The sequence below is a fragment of the Eupeodes corollae genome, chromosome 2, assembly GCF_945859685.1.
Source record: "Eupeodes corollae chromosome 2, idEupCoro1.1, whole genome shotgun sequence".
Lineage (NCBI taxonomy): Eukaryota > Metazoa > Arthropoda > Insecta > Diptera > Syrphidae > Eupeodes > Eupeodes corollae.
In genome coordinates, this window is record NC_079148.1 from 59,450,187 (window position 1) to 59,470,173 (window position 19,987).

At 30.6% G+C, this 19,987-nt stretch overlaps 3 protein-coding genes and 1 non-coding gene across 5 annotated transcripts in view; 1 reads left to right on the plus strand and 3 right to left on the minus strand.

Annotated features, from left to right (window-relative positions):
- The first annotated feature begins 801 nt into the window (after positions 1-801).
- Positions 802-7,755, plus strand: LOC129947640 (uncharacterized). Its single transcript, XM_056058275.1, has 5 exons — positions 802-1,157; positions 1,253-1,285; positions 1,351-2,412; positions 6,877-7,168; positions 7,234-7,755. Exons 1-5 carry the CDS (start codon positions 1,047-1,049, stop codon positions 7,410-7,412), a joined length of 1,677 nt encoding a protein of 558 aa, XP_055914250.1. The 5' UTR covers positions 802-1,046; the 3' UTR covers positions 7,413-7,755.
- Positions 7,551-10,517, minus strand: LOC129947641 (protein quiver). Its single transcript, XM_056058276.1, has 3 exons — positions 10,275-10,517; positions 8,052-8,225; positions 7,551-7,985 (listed from the first exon to the last, which is right to left on the minus strand). Exons 1-3 carry the CDS (start codon positions 10,348-10,350, stop codon positions 7,756-7,758), a joined length of 480 nt encoding a protein of 159 aa, XP_055914251.1. The 5' UTR covers positions 10,351-10,517; the 3' UTR covers positions 7,551-7,755.
- Positions 10,518-16,911: 6,394 nt separating this feature from the next.
- Positions 16,912-19,987, minus strand: part of LOC129944185 (uncharacterized) — a 33,744-nt gene continuing 30,668 nt past the window's right edge. The window contains exons 5-7 of one of the 2 annotated variants that reach the window (XM_056053433.1): positions 19,685-19,826; positions 17,565-17,772; positions 16,912-17,502 (exon numbers count right to left, since the gene is read on the minus strand). In XM_056053433.1, coding sequence (XP_055909408.1) covers positions 17,418-17,502; positions 17,565-17,772; positions 19,685-19,826 — 435 coding nt within the window. In that variant the 3' untranslated portion in view covers positions 16,912-17,417. Of the gene's footprint in view, positions 17,506-17,564; positions 17,773-19,684; positions 19,827-19,987 lie in introns of both variants that reach the window. The other variant, XM_056053432.1, reaches the window with a different exon arrangement.
- On the minus strand, positions 19,455-19,528 carry Trnan-guu (transfer RNA asparagine (anticodon GUU)). The gene has a single exon. It is a non-coding gene; the product is annotated as a tRNA-Asn (tRNA).

Genomic DNA, 19,987 nt, shown 5'->3' on the forward strand with positions numbered 1-19,987 from the left:
ACGTTGTACTGTAGCTATTTATTTATATAAATATACGCTACAAAAATTATAATTTTTGCTTTTTTGCAATATACACATTTTTCAAAATAAAATTCAAATTATTTCATCTACCTGAACGTAAGATTAAGCATAAAAATCAATTAAGTTATTCGAAATGGCGGGAAATCTAAATTCCCCTTTTTTGCTACTGTATATACACATCGCACGTGTATATACATATATACCTACATATATATATTTCTTACCTTGCTTTATGTTGAATAAGATTCTATATACATGTTGCTAAAGTAATTAGTTTTTTGAATTAATTGTTTCAATAAAAATAAAAATTTTAATTGAAAAATTGTTTTGATTCGCACAAATAATTCAACATAAAATAAAATATATACATGAAAGTGCCAAAAATTCAATCAATTCAAGGTTTTGCAATTAATTTACATGAATGTTGATAAAATATTGATGTAATGTTGTTGCAACAACTTCCTTTCTCAAACGACGCCCTCGCTAAGTGACTCATAAAAAATCAAACAAATTGTTAATTGCTACCAAAATGTAATAAATTATCTTAACGAGGATTTGATAAATGTTTAAATAATATTCGAATATCACACATAAGAATAATGCAAGCTTAAAACAAAATTATATTTACTAAATATTCAAATCCTATCAACATCAACGGTTGACTAATTACCAAAAGCCAATACTCACCATCATTTGCAACAAATAGTGTCAAATCCCAGACTCAACTTCACCACACACCTACAAAATAAAATATAAAAGGTTTTCCTTTCATATCATCGAAGATAGCAGACCAGACCAGAATAATACAATTTATTTCTTTTTACTGCATAACTTCGGTGTGCCGCAGCCGTTTTAATATTCAATTTATCATAAAACAAATTCTCGAGTACGAAATCGATATTTAAATAAAAATAATTCACTGCAATTCAATACAGAAGTAGACTTTTTGAATCAAACTAAAATTATCCCCCAGAATACACCGTCCACAGAGTCTAGTCTCAATCTTAAATTCAACAATCAAAATAATGGCGACACGTTTTATTCGAGAGCTGGAAAACTTTAAATTTCCAAAAGAAATGAAAAATGATATAATCTATTGCCAAAGGGCACTCAAGTCCTACATTACAGTTCATCAGGTAATATCAAACAAAACAACAATAAAAAAACGAATATTACAAAGTGAAAAATATTGATTAATGTATTTATTGTTTTTCTGTTTTTGTGTCCTCAGATGATCGTTGATCAATATTCAGATGCTAAAGAAGTAAGTTTTATTATAAAACAATTAAAATAAAACAAAACATTTTAACCTTTTTTTCTTATCTATAGTATGCTGAGGCAAAGAAAGCCTGTTTGGACGAACTCGAAGACGAAATATATGAAATCAACTGCGAGCAACAAAACCTGTTGGTGCGGATGCGTCGCTATATGGAAGAGTTCTTTAAGATTATGACTTGTCAAAAAATCGAAGTCGATAAAGTTCTGATGAACGATTATATTTCACGGCAGTTAATCCTTTTGATTCAGGATAAGAACTATATTTGCATTCCTAACCTAGTTCGGGTGAGATTCAGCGAGAGTCAGTTGATGGAAACTTATTTCGATCCTAAGATAGTAGGTGATGTATTAAAGAGTTCATCAAACGATTTCATCTCATCGCCTGCCGCTGCTGCTGAGACTCCTCCTAAACTATCGACAACACCTCCTAAAGAAATAATTTCAGTTATAATGCCTGAGCAACCTGTTGTAAATAGTTCATTCGGTAGCCATAAGCAGCAGGTATCTTTACTCAAGCCAATATCGCTTCTCAAGCCGATTTCTCAAAGAGTAGTTAAGCAAGCACCTGTCCCAGTATCATCATCGCCTGTTCTTCCAACTCCAGCTCTAAATGAAAAGGAATGTTCTCCTAATGGGGAGCAAGTTGCTGTACCAGGACTCGTGGTGTCGTCTAAAGTCAAACAAAGTCGAATGAATCTAAGACAAGCACTCACAAAAGCAGCTGCTGCCATTAATGTACCCCCAGTAACTGCACCTGCTCCCGTCCATACGCCTTCTCCAATAGCTACTGCAGTAAACGTACCAGCTCCCACTCAAACTAAATCCAATAAAAATATTCCCGAAGTCTCAAAGAAACCCCAACAAAAAGTCTACAAATCTGATCCATCGTCATCCGATGAATCAGTTGACGCTGTCCGTGTACCATCGCCAATGCAACTAGACACAAAAACCCTACCAGATGACTACAATCAGGAATCATTCTTGCGTCTATTTAATCTTTTCACCCAGGATCAACTACAACAAATGCAACAGAGGCGCTCCAAACGCAAAAGACGCAATGTTCATAACAATGAAAGGGCTGATTTTCATTATGGACGTATTGATGATCATATGGTGAGTCAAAATTTTTGTGTTAATTTTGTATTCAGTTGAATTTTTTTGCCACGTTATAGTTAAACAATATTTTTTCTTTTCAAGATGTGGTTTTAGATATTTTTATTTTAAACAATTTGCTTAGGTATATGGCTATTGAACAAGTTCATAAAAAAAAGAAAGTGGTTTGAATTTGGAGAAGAAAATAATTGATTAGAGTTTTCTGCAGAAAACATCTTGGAAAATAATAATTTATTAATTAATTCAATTTGTTTCATGGTGTTAAAACTTTTAAATAATGGCGGCTGTTCTATTTTATTTATAAATTAATAAGTAGAATAACTTAACGCAAGTAGAATATCTCTTCCCATTCTCAAAATGTCTTGGTGTATTAATTTTAAAGTCCGAGAGGATCTAGATAAATATAAAATATTCTCTAGGACAACTTTAAGTTTTTTTTATAAGAATTGAAGGGGACTGTTGTCAGACATTTACTTGTTTTCATACGATCCATCCAACAATGAATACACTGTTTTTGATCTTATAAAATTACCCAGAAGAGGCTTTAGATAAGTTTGTATATTAAAAAATTGCACTGATAATTATTCGTAAATTCTAAAAATAAGCCTTTATGTGTCATATTTGTGGGTAGAAACCTAAATAAAAATTATTCAGATATCAATAGGAAACTGATTCTCAAATTAAGACAATTTCTTGACTGTTTGAAAAATGTAAAATCTCTATGAGGAAGCTAAACATTTAAGAAGTGCTAAAACAACATTTTACATCAAAAAACATGAAAAAGTGTATTTTTGAAACTGTTTGATAACTTTCGCAACCAACTTAAGAAATAATAAACTACTAAAAATAGCCCATTGCCAAATAAAACCGACAAACAAATATTTTGGTGGTACCGTTGTCTTAAAAAACAAATCATATACATTTTTTTTTTTGAAAGTCATAGATAGGCACTTTATAACCAATATTTTCGAAATAAACAAATTTATTTAAAAATTAAAAAAAGATACTTGGGTGCAACCCACACTGATAACTTCCCATTAGTAGCAGCTACAATTTTTTTAAATAATATTTGTTGTAACAAGTCAATTTTATTATTAAGAGAAATTTTTAAAAGAGATTATATGTAGATATTTAATCCAAAACTAAAGTTTAAGATGTATATTTGAGGACTTGAATCAATAAATTTTGATAGGAAAATATTAACAACAATATTTCTCTTGCATAAAACAACTTGAAAGCCAGGATCCTCTTTCATTGTCAATATATTCAACTCAAAATATACTTTTTAGGACTTTTTCAGGTTTTAAATGACTCTCAATTGGTTGAAGCTTAACAACATATTTTTAAAAAAATGAATAATGCTTAAAATGAAGTAATTTAGAAGGCAACAAAATTATTTATTCTAGAGATATTTGAGTCATTTTTTAGGTTTTGATTTTTTGAAAAAAAAGAGGCTGGGATGCGACCCACACTGATAACTTCTCATCCCGTCTGTCAATTTGTCTTGCATAAAAGTTTGTCTATATGTACTCGTATTAATTTTTACCTAATTTGCGTACTATTTTATGTAGATTTTATTTTTGATGAAAAAACGGACTGTTGGATTTTTATACAAAAATTACTGAATATTAAAAACAATATTTTTTTGTGAAATAAAATAAGTTTGAAGCCAATATTTTTAATTTTTGAAAAGCTATTTGAGCCGAAAGTAAATGTTTAACAAGTTTTATTATTGTTTTTTTTAGAGTTTTATTTTTTGTTAAAAAAACTGTCAATTCGAATTTTTTAAAAATTTTACCAAATGTTGAAAACAATATTTCTTATAAGATAAAATTAGTTTGAAGCCAATATTTAATGTTTTTGAAGAGATATTTGAGTCGAAAATCAATTTTTACCAACTTTTATACATTTTTTTAGGTTTTTATTTTTTATAAAAAAAAAACTGTCAATTAGATTTTTCTCAAAATTTTATCAGATGTCAAAAACATTATTCTTCGTTGCACAAAATTGTTTTACAGATGAAATCATATTTCAGTTGTAAAATTTTGGATGTGACAATTTTTTTGTTTTCAGTTTTATTGATTTATAAAAAAACCGTTATATTGATTTTTTTTTTCAAAATATATACCTGTTTGGTGTCCCGTTACAATATATTATATAAAATTAAATTCAAGTCTCTAGCGTTTTTGATTCGTAAGATATTTAGGGTTAACCAAAATTTTCGCCTTTTTTTTAAACTGCTATGGTAAAAAAACCAGCCACTCAATTTTCTTGAGAGCCCTTTCTGCATCTTTCTGCCTTATTATCTGTATAACAAAAGTTAATATCTCTTTTGGTTCTTGAGTTATGGACAACGAAAAAAGCGTCGCGAACTTACGAACGTAAGTAACCACGCACGCACAGACATCTTTCTAAAAATCTTTTCTATCGATTCTAGGGACCTTGAAACGTCGAGAAATGTCAAAATTTTCCATTTGACAAATAGGGCCCATTACAATAACTTCCTATGGGAAGTTAAAAATAATAATGTGTAAGTATTTAAGGAGACAATAAAATTATTTATTCCAGAGATATTTGAGTCGAAAATCAAATTTTTGTGAAGATATTTGAGTCGAAATTCAATTTTACGAACTTTTAGTAATGTTTTTTTTGTAGGTTTTTATTTTTTGAAAAAAAAATGTAAGTTCGATTTTTCTCTTTTTCGCTGTATACAATTATTATCAAATTATTATTTATCATCTTTATTGGTTCGTGAGGTATTTGGGATCAACCAACATTTGTTTGAAAGTTCTTTCTGCATCTTTTAATGTTATTATCTATATAACAAAATATATTTGTCGATATCTCTTCTGGTTCTTAAAAAATTGGCGACAGAAAAATTTTCTGAACAAAAGGATGTACGTACGAACTTAAGCACAGTTGCACACAAAGACATCTCTCTAAAAGTCTTTGATTTAGATTCTAAGGATCTTGAAACGTTGGGATGTGTCTAAATTTTCAATTTGACAATTAAGTTTAAAAGAAAACATTTGTTGCAGATGTTATAAATAACCGCGTCATCCACAAACCAATTTTCAAAACTTTTTAAATTTATATATTGTATAATGTACAAGGCCGGCCTCAGGCAATCTTGCGCCCCTTTTTTATATTTTCTCACATAAACTGATACACAAGAATAAGCCTTCCCCAAATTCTCCAGGAGGTAGACTTTCAGTGCGTTTTTTGTTATTGAGGTATCGCAAGTAACCTTAAACCACAGAGTGGAAACGTTTAAACTTGGACTTACTTTTCTGGCCTATTATATTTTTCAAATTTTGAAATGAGATCATCAAAGTCTGAAGAATTTACTAATTCTTGAGTATGGTTGTCCTAAGATAATTTTTAATAATTTTAAGTTCAGAAAAACTACGTTCTCCTGAAGCTACCGTGGCCGGGATTGTATCAGGGATTTGGAGAGCAATTACTAAATTCGGAGCAAAATATTCAAGGTTTGAACTAAAAATTAAATTTAACACATCTTAACTTGAGCTTTGTGGTGTAACAAGCTGGGATATTACGGTTAACTCTTGAAACAATTCTTCTCCATCTTAAAACTACCTAATGTTATGACATTCTACAAATTAAGGCATGAAGCACGTACATTTTTATTTTTTAAACATTCGCTCATGTTACATAATAATGAAAAATTGATGCTATATGTATCAAGGTGTCCAAACCTTTCTGTAATTGATTGAATGGCTTCATTAAGAATTATGAAAAAAAAAAATCTACTTTAAATCTTTTTTTCGGTTCTAATATATTTTCAGGACATTCATAAAGTCTTTTTTTCCGTTGAAATCGCAATGATGAAGCTTCAGGAAACATATTTAGTATTTCGCTCGGTTAATTAAACAAACTACCCATTACATTTTTCATCGGAACGCATTAAAATTAAACTGTTTTTTGTATTTTCATCAACATCAACTAAATTTGCAGGCAGCAAATAAATGTAATATCAAAAATTTTATTTCCTAACGATTCTGCAATGTTTTTTGCCTCTTGATTTCCTATTTCTATTAGGGCTTCATGTGTTCCTTCTAAATTTGTTTTTAAAGGCCTCAATACTTGTTTTTTTGATATTATTATAAGAATGTTTGTGGTTAAAAAAATGGCAAATAGTATTAGTACATGTTTGTTTGGCGATGATCAGATTACATTTTCTTTCTCCTGGTAATGCGCCCCCAAATTGTGCGCCCTGTGGATTTGCACATCTTGCACATATGCTTTGTCCGGCCCTTATAATATGTCAAAACTCAAATATTAGAGTTCTGATAACATTCGTATACAAAGTGTTTGAATTTCAATTTCGTATAAAAAATATTTTATGTCCATATTTTCATTTCATTATTAAAATCTGAACATTTCTAATGGAAATAATTTTGAATAAACATGTATTTACTTTTTTTTTAAATTATTATATTGCAGCTCACTGCACCCGTCCAGAAAAAACGTAAAAGAGAATTTTTGTTGTCGCCAGCTGTTAATCGTGAATTAAAGAAGAAGCGATCTATTGATGCTGATCGCTCGACTTCTTCGTCTCCAGATGAAAAATCTTCGTGTAATGAATGTATGAAACGATCAGGTGATTTAACAAAATGTAAAGAATGCTCATGGAGCTACCACGAAGCTTGTCACAAAGATATGAATATAAAAACAGTCCCTGGTCAATGTCCACCATGCTCCAGATTGCACTACCATGCTAAGCTTGAAGAAGATGGTAAGTTACATTTTCTCGTTTTCCACAAATTTACTAAATGCTATTAATTGATTTTTTTATTTTAGCCAAATTCGAAATCAACACAGCAACTCTACGTGGACAATGCCGCGAATTGGAACACAAGCTAGCGTCAGAAAATGTTCGTCGCAAACAACTTCAACAACAAAGCAAAATGTACAAAATTGGAATGAGAAATTTATTTAATATTGTGGAGACAATCAAAAGTGATGAAAACGACAGTTGAACTTATTTAGACAATTAAAAAACAACCACCTGAAAGAGAATACGAAGTAGCTATGTTTTCAACTTGTTTGTTCTCTTCATTTAAATCACAGCCATTGTTGATTGTTAGAATACAATTAATTGTTAGGAAAACATAAAGTTGTGCTTTGATTTTTTTTATTATTAAAAACTAAAAATTGTTTCTTTTTTTCTTTCTTTTTTATTTAAAGTTTTTCTTTTCGTTTCTTGTTCTTTTAGAAAAAAAAAAACAAAATTATGATAAAATATTTGTATGCATTTACAAAAATTAAGTTACTTATACTTGTATATATAGTTTAAAAATAAAACAAATTAATAAAAAAAAACTAAGAAGAAGAAAATAGTATTCTTTTCAAATAGCAGCCAATAAATGTTGATAACGCTAGACTTAGAGTTGTGGTGGTTGTGGATGTGAGTTTATTGGATGAATTACAAAGATCACCTTGACAGAAGCACATATAGACTTTTTTATAATTATAAACTGTATAGGCACATCGATCTTCACTATCATCAGGACCACGTTGAACACACATTCTTTGATGTGCTTTATCATAATCTATAAGCAGAAACGTTATATTATATATTAGTAAAATGAATAGGATATAAAATAGTTTTAAATTACCATCAACTGCATAGGCTCCTCCACCTTCAATTACTTTTCCGCACCAACCAGACGTACAAGGTATCACTGAAATGCCAGGTTCATTTTCAGCATCAGTAGCATTAAAAGTATATGGATCCTTGCAACTTCCTAGCTCTCCTCTTGATCTGCATTGATAACACCGCCTCAGAAGACCTGTGTTATAAAAAAGATTTGAAAACATTTTGCTTTAAATATTAAAAAGGATGTTAATTCTATTTTTGATTTCTTATTTTTCAGTGCGAAACTTTGTTGATATTTAGACACGTAGTTGCACAATAAGTGGCGAACCTTAAAATTTATAATATAATTTAGGTACAATACATTCCGATGTATTTACAAGGTAAATGTAAGTGATTTATATTCCAAATAAAAAAAGGACAATTTAACGAATGAAACATAAATTAACAAACAATTAATTTTGTATTATTTTATTTTCAATAAAATTCATACTTTTCCTCTATCGATCAGAGCAGATCTAAGAGTTAATGGGCAGGTTCAGACGACATAAGGGACTTGAAAGTTAGGCAGGTTTCAAGTATATTTGTTTGGTCAGTTGCCAAAAATGTACCTTCAAATTAAAGTAACTTTAAGGGAAAGTTGACTGGAAAGTTAGTCAAGAAAAATATACCTAACTATTAAGTCAAGTCTACTTTTATCAAAATGAAAGTTGCTTATGTTTTTCTATTCAACTGAAAGCTGAACTTTATTACTCTATGATTTATTTATTTTCTGCACAACTTCATTTAATGATTTCCTGTAAAAGGGTTGTTTGTTAATTTGGAAAAGAAATAAAAAATATTTCTTTACAATATAAAATACAAATCGTGATGGACTTGTAGCTTGCTTGACGAGTGTTTTGTAGACAATAATATGTTTTTTACTTTTTTTACTACTGAGGTTTGCGAAGTAAAGTTCTGAATTTAAAATTCATGACACTTAAAAAAACTAACTAGTTGCCTTGGTCAAAATTTACGTTCAAAGAATGAAGTTGACTGCAAATGAAGTCCCTTATGTTTGTCCACGGGTACTGCATTTGCGAGGAATTGACAAATCCTCCAAGAGTAATTCTTGTGTTTTTCATTTTAGTCATTTAGATTCTACAAACAACTGTAGGTCCGTTCCATTCCTGACATGACTCGAACGCAGGAATGGTTGAGAGTTGTAAGTCACTAGGCCCTAGTTCTCTATGGTCTGTTGTGTCACCTAATTTATTTTTTAAGCCAAATATTTTTCATAAAGTTTTTTTTGTTACTCAGAATATTAGTTTTTGAAATTTTTAATACTAATTTTTGAATTCTGTTGGATCAAAAGGTATATTTCTCTTAGCTGATGTATAATTGGGCTACACTGGATGACACGAAACGCGTCTGATATCATTAAACTTAAACTTACTTCTTTTACTTGCCAACTTCGATTAAAGTTTTATTAAATCCTAGAAATGTTTGTTTATAAAAAATATTTTACCAATACATCCCTCTAAACGAATATGAAAAATATTGTCATTTTTGAATATTTCATTTAGTTAATGTATTAAAAAAAAACAGATTAGTAATCAATAACGCACTTGAATTTATGAATTTACAAAATTTGGGTGCGTAATTTTGATTACTTATTGTGTAGTTATCAATGTGGATGAGGTGTTCAACCTCAACAGGTAAGTTGTTATTTTTTCTTGAGTCACCCTCACCATTTATTAATATCAATCATATCCGCTTATAAGAACGAATGCATGAAAAAATAAACGCAAAACGAACTACATAAATTCAATTTCATTTAATACCTGTTTGGCTTTAAAGTATTTATACCGCTATGTGGAACCCAACGGCCCTGAAAAGTGACACAACGAGAAATATAATTTATTTTTGGCAAACAAGAAAGTTCAATAAAAGGTTTCCTATCTTCTCAGGCGTTTACCTTATTAATTTGATATTAATTACATTAAAATAAAAATATATGCATTGTTTCATGTAATACACTGTTTTCCTTTGTAATTAATTTTATTTTTAAAATTGAAATGCACCTAAAACAAAGGATAAATTCTATAAAATTCACAAAACACATAGTAAAATGCACTCGAAACGAAAGAGTTCAATCGAAAAGAAATATGATACGAACTTGATTTTGCTATTGTAGACCTAACATACCAACGAACGCTCTCACTTCGCTCTTTCACTTTTTATAGTTATGGAAGTACATACTTACCATTTGAAATATCCACGAATGTTAAAAACACAAATATCACAGATAAATGAACAATTAATTTGTGTTTGAAAAACATTTTTTGCTCCAATTAACAAATAAAATGATTAATATTTGAACCTTAAGTTATTTATTTAACACTGAGTTATTGAACTCTTTTGTTTTAAGATTTACGCTGCTCATAGCATATTTTCAATTTTGACCATTTGGCCAACGCACGTAATGTCAAAAATCACAAAAGAAAAAGAAATATCTTAAAGATACACGAATGTACTGTCATAGCATAATGAAGGTGTGTTAGTGTTGTTTTTTTTCTTGTTTTAAATTATGTTTTGCTTAAGGTAGCGTACCTACTAAAAAACTTTTTTGTAGGCTGTAGACTGTCTTCACTTATAAAATGTAGTAGGATTTGTCTTTGCGGTTTTATGTTTTTGAATTACAAGAAAGCTAATTTCGAAGGCATAGCGAGTTAAACGGTGCATATTCCTTGGTGTGAGTCTTTTTGTTCTTTGGACTTATTACATTTTTATGATTTTTTTTATTGACAACCTAAAATTGGTAATTGATATGTATGTTCCTAAAGTTGAATTTAAAACAAATTTTAAGCCACCTTGATTCAATAAAAAGCTAAGTAACTTAAGCAATAGAAAAAACAAGACTTATAAACGTTTACGGATAGCAAAAAATAAAGATGAACTACAAAATATTTATATTCAATTGAAACGAGAATTCGATGTTCTTAACAAATTTTTATTTCAAAATTATATTTTATCAATTGAATCTAACCTAAAAAAAAATAGTAAATCATTCTGGTCCTACATCAAGATTTAAAAAAATTCGATTCGTATTCCCAGGTGTATGAATTACTTTGGGTCAATATTTTCAAATGTATTAAGTATTTGTGATTCCTTCACACACTATTTTGAATCTAGTTACGCTAATTCGAATGTAAGTTTAGCATGGACAGCCAAATATTTGCCTTTTGAATGTAAGATAGATATTGGTTGTTTAGAATTAAATATTTCTGAAACTGAAGATGGTTTCTTGAGTTTAAATGATGACAATAAACCAAGTCCTGATGAAATTCCATTTATTGTTCTTTAAAAATGTTCTGCTTCTCTAGCCGAACCGCTTCTCATAATTTTTAATAGCTCTTTGAAGAACTGCAAATTTCTTCCATCATGGAAGAAATCATTTTTAAACCCTATTCACAAAACAGGGTTTAAAAAGCAAATATCCAACACCGACCAATATCCAACTACCGTGCGATTTGTAAATTGTCATGTATTCCAAAACTTTTCGAGAAATTGATATATGAAAAACTAACATTTTTAGTTAAGAAACACATTTCACCGCTAAAACATGGTTTCGTTGCAGGAAGATCAACAACGACTAATCTTTCTATTTTCTCCAATTTCATTTTAAATAATCTCGAAGAATGACATCAAATTGATGTAATTTATACCGATTTTCAAAGGCATTTGATAGAGTAAGTCACTCAATTTTATTTAAGAAATTAAAAAACTTTGGATTTCATTCCAAGTTTTTGGTTCATTGGTTTTCATTATTGAAAACAAACATTGGAATTATTTTGACTAGTCGTTTATAGCTATCATTAAAAATGTCTGCCATTGAAAAATTTTTGCTGATTGAAAGTCACCGAAAAATGTTAATGATAGAAATGTGTCTTTGAAAAATAAATTTCCGTCCGGAAAATAGAAAAATAAATTTTTAGAGAAAAGTAAATGCGCAATTACAAAAATTCTTTGTGTGGTTTCCGATCGATCAGTATATAATTTTCATTTCTAATAAAAGGGAAACACCGTCAAACATAAATTCGAAAAATTTTCCGGATCGGTTTCAATGAAAGCTAAGGGTCGAGTTCAATTTGTTTGCACTGACGAAGTTCTCTCAAAACCAATTTTGGTTTCATGTGGGGTGCCCCAAGGTAGCCATTTTGGACCCCTTCTTTTTCTAATTTTTATAAATGACTTCCCTAGTATTTTCCCCAATTCTTGTGAACTTTTTTTTGCCGATGACTTAAAGTTTTTTCGTTGCATAAAATCTACTAACGACTGTCATCTCATACAAGATTGATTTTCAATTAAGTAAATCTTCTTTGAAAAAGAAGATTCATTTCAATTGATTTTATATTTTAAATAAGTATGAACAAATTAATTATACTATATTTGTATTTATATTTTATTCGTATATATTTTTCATGTTAATTATATTTTAAGTATTTATATTTAACTTAAGTTTATTTAATAAATTGTACACATGCAAGTAGTCTAATTGTAGATTTTTAAATCTCATATTGATGAATAAATAAATAAATAAATAAGTTATTTGAATATTCCACTAGTTATATTCTTAATGAGCATGAAAAGATGAGAAAAATGTCATCTTAAATCGGCCATACACAATCAATCTATCTTTGAGCTACTCCAGCCCAGGTGGAATTTATATTTTATTAAAATGCATTGACATTCATACAGGATTGAGTTTTTTGCAATCAATTGAATTTATAACCATTTAAAATTCCAAATATTCACAAATTCATCCAAAAAGTCCAATCACATCTTTTTAAATGTCTAGATCAATCATTTGGCTCGGCTTTGAATATTAATGGGGGTTACAGGGTAAAATAAATAAATTTATTTTTGATCTATTTCTGTCAAAATAAAAATGTCCCCTGTTTTTGCATTCCATGTGGAAACATAAATTGATATATTTTTTAATTTAAGATCAAATCCTCAGGTCTAAATTCTTAAAACATTATTTAGCTGGCAATTTGACAGCTCTACCATAAATTCAAACGTACACGAAACTATTTTTGAAGGAAATCTAAATTTACCCATGGAAGACCCCATATGGATTAAATTAGTAATTTAAGATTTTGATCTAAAAATTAATTTCATGCCAAATAAAGAAGGATTTAAATCCATTGTCTTTCTCTTAGTAGGTATTGGAGTATATTATCTCTACTTAAATCTTTTCTGTAAATACAAATATTGTCAAACAAGCGAATGCTATCTATAATTCTGTCAGGGTGAATATAAAATAATTTATTTTACTTATGAGTTTCTCACTTATCAACTTTATCTACACTTTCTTTTACTCTTTCACTGTTAGTAACACGCTTTGAAGAGAAGGAGTTTGGGATTAAGAACTTGGATAACTTTTAAGGCCAGCTTTATAAAAACATATGAAAAAGTAATTAATTTTTTCTTATTTCTTAAACTCAAATTTTGAAAATATTCTTCTTACCCAACTTTATTTGAAAGAAATAATTAAGACTATGTTCACATTGGAATCTGTTGGTTGCATTTTGACGTACGAGTACCAAAATTATATCTCGCTCCTACACATACAAAAAAATGTCTCTTTCTTTTTTTAAATCATAAATTTCAAATGGGAATGAGAGAGAATAATAATGAAACGCAAATATGAAGAGTCGCCAATATGAACACCATCTAAGAACGGATTTCTGACTTGACGAAAAGTTATGGTAAAATAATATGAAGAATGGTGACTTTGTTAACTTTTAATGTTAAAAGAGACCTAGTAGTGTGTCAAAAAAATAGGTTTTGACTTAAGAGTGGATTTTGTTACCTTTTGTTACATACATTTATATAACCAAAACCAGTGACAATACTATGTATGGACGACTAGATGATTCATATTCCCATAGAAATTCCCTCTTAAAATTCACCTTCTTAGCAATGCTTGTTATGGCAGGTAGGTAGGTAGAAATGGCGATCTCAAGGCAACCTAGCCTGAGATCCAATTAGCGCTGTAGTGCGCCGTTTTGATACCAAAACTTCGTTTGATCTGTGATAGAAAGGTAAAGATAGAGAAGCTTTATAGCGATTATGTTAGAGCCATTTTGTCGCATTGAGAAAAAAGATTAGGTCTCTAATCTTTGTCTCAGATACCTCATTAAGTTCGTGAAAGAATGCTTTTCCAAAGTATTTCATTCTAGTGTTTGCCAAAGCAGGACATTTGCAGAGGAAATGGATTATCGTTTCACTTTCTCTTTGGTCACTACAACTACGGCAAAAGGTGTTGTAAGAGATACCCAACTTCTTCGCAGGAACTCCCATAGGCCAATGCCCGTACAAACCGCAACAATATTGGCTATTTCTTGCCTTGGCCTTCATAGAAGATCCAAGTTAATGGCTTTGACAGCTGCCTGAGTGTCGGTAAAGATAGCCGCATTTCGGTTTTGGTTTGGGCTTTGTTTAAGTATCTTACTTGCCTCCCTTATTGCCAGCAGTTCAGCCTGAAAAACGCTAGCAAAGTCAGGAAGCTTAAAGGATTTAGCTACATTTAGGGACTCAGAAAAGATCCCAGAACCAACTCCGCACTTCATCTTTGAGCCGGTAGTAAAGATGGTTGTTTGTCGAAACCTATCGACACGATGTCATCTTCCCAATTTTCTCTGGATGGGAAATTAAGCTTAAAACCCTTACTAAGGCTCAAAGTAGGAGTGCAGTAGTCAGTGTCTACCGAATCAATTTCGTTGTGTTGCTGTGACCATAAGGTTTTGACAACCAGCTGTTTGATTCCTTCAGCCTAATAGCGCTGCAGGAAACTATGTATTTAACAAAAAGGTCGATTGGTAGAAGATCCAAAATAACGTTTAAGGCGTCCGTTTGGCAAGTACGCATGGCCCCTGTGGTGCTCACGCAAGCTGTTCTCTGAACCTTCTTTAGCTTATCAATATTATAGGCTTTGCTTAGAGAAGGCCATCACACTATCGACCCATATGTTAAGATTGGACGTACTACGGCTGTGTACGTCCATAAAATCATATTTGACTGAAATCCCCACTTTTTGCCAAAAGTTTTCCTGCAGGCGTAGAAGGCAACACAGGCCTTCTTAACCCGTACTTCAATATTTACTTTCCACTTTAATTTAGGGTCGAGTATATGTAACTCCCAAATATTTTGCACTGGAAGACAATGATAGGATTTGACCGTTGAGTCGAGGTAGCGTGAAGGGCGGTACTTTAGTTTTGGTGGTAAAGAACAACAGTTCAGTTTTACTTTGGTTAACTCCTAGTCCACAGTTCGTGGCCCATCTGCTAACTTTCTTCAAAGCTTACTCCGTGATTTCACTAATCACAGAGGTGTACTTTCCAGACAACAATAGCACCAAATCATCCGCATAGGCTACCGCCTTCACTCAACATCTCTCTAATTTAACGAGAATTGTATCCATGTCCAGAAGCCATAGAAGAGGCGAAAGGACACCACCCTGGGGTGTTCCCTTATCCACGTGTTTTGTATTGTTATGGTGAAAAAAATTATATTTTATTCTTAAACGCCATCTCTTGGCTCTTTTCTTCAATAATGTTTTTTTTTTAAAGTAACTAAAGAAATAATGGGCAAGTTCAGACAACATAAGGGACTTCATTTGCAATCAACTGCATTCCCTGAACGAACATTTTGACCAAGCCAACTAGTTAGTTTGTTAAGAGTCATAAACTTCAAACTCAGAACTTTACTTCTCTAACTTCTACCTGCAGTTTAACGTACAAAACCTATCAAAACATTATTTTCTACAAAACAGTCCTCAGGCAAACTACAAGCCCATCCCAATTTCATTTAGTATTGCAAAAAAATATTATCTACTTATTTCTTTTCCAATTTGATGAGAAACCCTTTTACACAAAATATTAAATGAAATTGTGCGACAAATAAACAAATCGTAGAGGAATAAAGTTCAACTTTCAGTTAATTAAAACAAACATGATCGATTGTCATTCTGACATAAGTTGACTTGATAGGTAGGGAGATTTTTCTTGGCTAACTTTCCAGTCTAGTTTCCAATAAAGTTTTTTGACAGCTGGCCAATCAGATGCTAGAAACTTGCCTTACTTTCAAGTTCCAGTCTCTGATCATTTTTAAGGGGTATCAATAGAGCGTACAGAAGGTGCACTGATCGCTGAGCAAAGGATGCAGATATTTTTGAAATAACTGAGTGAACCTGGGTTTGCTCTATAGAGTATTAAGAATATTTTAAATTATCATAATCATTGTATTGGAACTACAGAGGTCATACAAAAACTAGCACAAGGGAATTAAATCAAAATACACTGTGTCCGTGCCAAATTTGAAGCTAAACAATAGTCTCTATTTTGATAGGCAGGTTGAGTTAGATTAAAATCTCGAACTATTCTTTTTTCATTAAAGTAATATTTGAAATATAAAAAATTAGTAAACAGATTAGATAAACAAACATTATCTATTCAGATTTAGCTACTTATAATATCTATGACTAGTTATAGCTTTAACTTGGCCCAAAAAAGCTTAAGCTTTTTCTTATTCACAGGCTTCAATTCTATCAGAGAGGACAGTTTTTAAGTTTTTTTTTTTTTGTTTAAGATTTCATGAATCTTTATTTCTCAATTTTGAAACTTAAGAAGTTTCAAACAATAACGGCCTTTGGTTAGATAACTTTTTTTCTTTTTTTGTGCCAGTTTTAAAATGTGGTGCAGCTCTGTACCTAAGAGAGTTGCCGCAGAATGTTTTTGAGAAGATGTTCTCATGGTAATAAAAACAAGCAAATATTGTTTGAAAATTAAATATTTTATTCTTATTAAAATGTATAATTTAATTTTTGTAAATATATTTATGTTTGTAATGAGTATTTCTGAATCTTAGTTTTTAAAACCCCAATTAATTGCTACTAATATACAAATGTCATACTCAACTCATGTATAAGGAAATTTAAGACCATCACCATAACATTCTTAAGCACAAGGTATAATATATATTTTATTTAGCTATTTTAGCAACATTTCGATTAATCTACTTCACTAATACAGCACCTAACGACACTTTACAATAATCTTTTAGTATCTATATGCAAATCAAATATAAGACATTTTTCTTCTTCTCAAATTATACCTAGAATTTTTAACTATGGATTCTTAAAATATTTATCATTTCTTCAAAAACAAGTATTTGAAAGACAAATTTAGGTAATCAGTCTTTAGATATACATTATTATTATCCGTACTTTAAGTTTAAATATAATTATGAAAATTCCATAATCTAAGTTATATGTATTTTAAAGCATCTTAAGCTAATGTAGCTTTTTGGTTTGATGAGTAATTAATTTATAATAATTAGAAAATTAATAAACCCGTCCGTAAGGTAACGATGTTGGGTGATATGGAATGAATAGTTTACTTCCGAACCTCGCTGATTGAGCTGATTCACTGCTGTAATAGAAGATTTAAATAAAATTAAGTTTGGAAAAAAAATTAAAAATATATTTTACCTGGACGAAAACATACTAGTTGACGAGTCTCTATTCACTCGAATGGAAGGATCTCGTCTCCTTGATCTTATGAGGCAGCAAATAGCCACTATGATTGCTATAAGAAATATCATTCCCAGAACACAAAATGATATCGCCAATTTGGAAAAAGACAAACATAAAGTTCCTTCTGATTGTAAACTTCGAACTCGGGGGGGATATTCTTCGACTGAAATTATTGAAAAATAAATGTTAAAATTTTCGTGATGGGAAAAAACTTCAAAAATAATGGACAAATTATCAAATATCAGTCCGTGGCTTTCAACCCTTTCACCACTTAGTAATTTGACCAGCAGTAGGAATATGTAATATATGTACATGTATAGTATAGCCCTAAATGTTTGTGCATTCTTCTAGTAAGCGCTATCTGTCCGATGAGATGTTTCGTTTGTATGTATGTAGCTTGATATTGGACAGGTTCAGACAAATAAGGGACTTGATAGTAAAGCAAGTTTCTAGTATATAATTGGCAAGCTGCCAAAAAAATGCTTTCCAATTAAGGCAACTTTATTGGAGAGTTCACTGGAAAGTTAGTCAAAAAAAATCTCCCTAAAATGATAGCTAATCGTAAAATCGTGATTTTTCAACTAAACTTTAGCTGAACTTTATTATTCTTTAATTTATTTTCTGCATGATTCAATTTTATTTAAGACTGTTCCTTGTCAAATTATAAAAGCAAGAAGTAATATTTATTTTAAAAATCTCAGCAACTAGTGTTAGTTTTTCAAATGGCTTGAATTTCAAATTTTGAACTTTACTTCACCTCTACTTAACGTTCATAGAACAAAAACAACCAAAAATATTATTGTCTACAAAACAATCCAAGTTTATCACGATTTGTATTTTGTATAGTAAATAAATATTACTTATTTCTTTTCCAAATTGGCAAGACACCCTTTTACAGAAAACATTGGACAGGTTCAGACGACATAATGGACTTGAAAGTTAGGCAAGTTTCTAGTATCTGATTGGCCAGCTGTCAAAAAAATACCTTCCAATAAAGGCAACTTTAATGGAAAGCTGACTTGAAAAATCTCCCTAATGTCAGTCAAATGAAGACTGAACTTTATTACCTATGATTTATTTATTTTCTGCACAACTTTATTAAATGCTTTCTGTAAAAGGGTTCCTTGTCAAATTTTAAAAGAAATCACTAATATTTCTTTACAATACAAAATACAAATCGCGATGGACTTGTAGCTTGGCTAAGGAGTGTTTTTAAGACACTTATTTTGTTGGTTCTTTGTACTATGAACTTAAAGTAGAGATTTGCGAAGAAAAGTTTTGAATTTCAAATTCATGACTCTTGAAAAACTGTGTCTTCTGTCAAAATTTACATTCCAAGAATGAATTTGACTGGAAATGAAGCCCCTTATGTTGGCTGAACCTGCCCATTAAATGAGGGTGTGCAGAAAATAAATAAATCATAGAGTAATAAAGTTTACCTTTCATTTGAATGGAAAAACATGATCAACTGTCAAGTTGACAGAAGTAAACTTAACTTGATAGTAGTAGTAGTTTCTTGACCAACTTTCCAGTTAACTTTCCATTAAATTTGCTTTAATTCGAATGTAATTTTTTGGCAGATGGCCAATCAGAGACTAGAAACTTTTCTTACTTTCAAGTCCCTTATGTAGTTTCGTCTGAACCTGCCCAAAGCAATTGACTGCAAGTGAAGTGTCTTATGTGATCTGAACCTGCCCAATGACATCTCACTGGAAAGAAAATAGTAGATAACGTTTAAGATGAAGTAACTCTCGACTTGACTTTTCTTATAGACTTGTGTTGAAGTTTGATGCTTCATTGCAAAAAACTAACTTGTTATGTAATGTTGGAGTTGGAAAAAACATCCGCCCCCGGGTGGGCTCGAACCACCAACCTTTCGGTTAACAGCCGAACGCGCTAGCCAATTGCGCCACGGAGGCAGTTGAATCAAGAATATTTAAATAATCATTTGATAGTTCTAAAAGGTTATCAGGCGATACACTATGATAACGTTCACATTAAAATTTACAATTATTGAAACAAATTATTTCAAGATTACATTTTCTTTGTGTTACAATGCACAAATATGTACTTACCGGTCATATTATGTCGTCGATCAAATCTCAGTCTATCTACTTCAATTTGGGGTGCAGTAACAGCTAATGAATTAAATACTTCAATGCGAGCTAAATTTTTATCCGAAGGAAGAATTAATTTGTCTTCTTTTCTGCAATCAACCTGTGATTTTTTAAAATTAACAAGGAAATGTATAAGTTTAGATTAACAATGATTTCAATTATTTTTGTTATTGTAGAATGAATAATGAACAATTAAAACAAATATCTACAAGAAAACGAAAGTTAACTTATGTTTACGCTTCGTTAAATGTTTATTGCAAA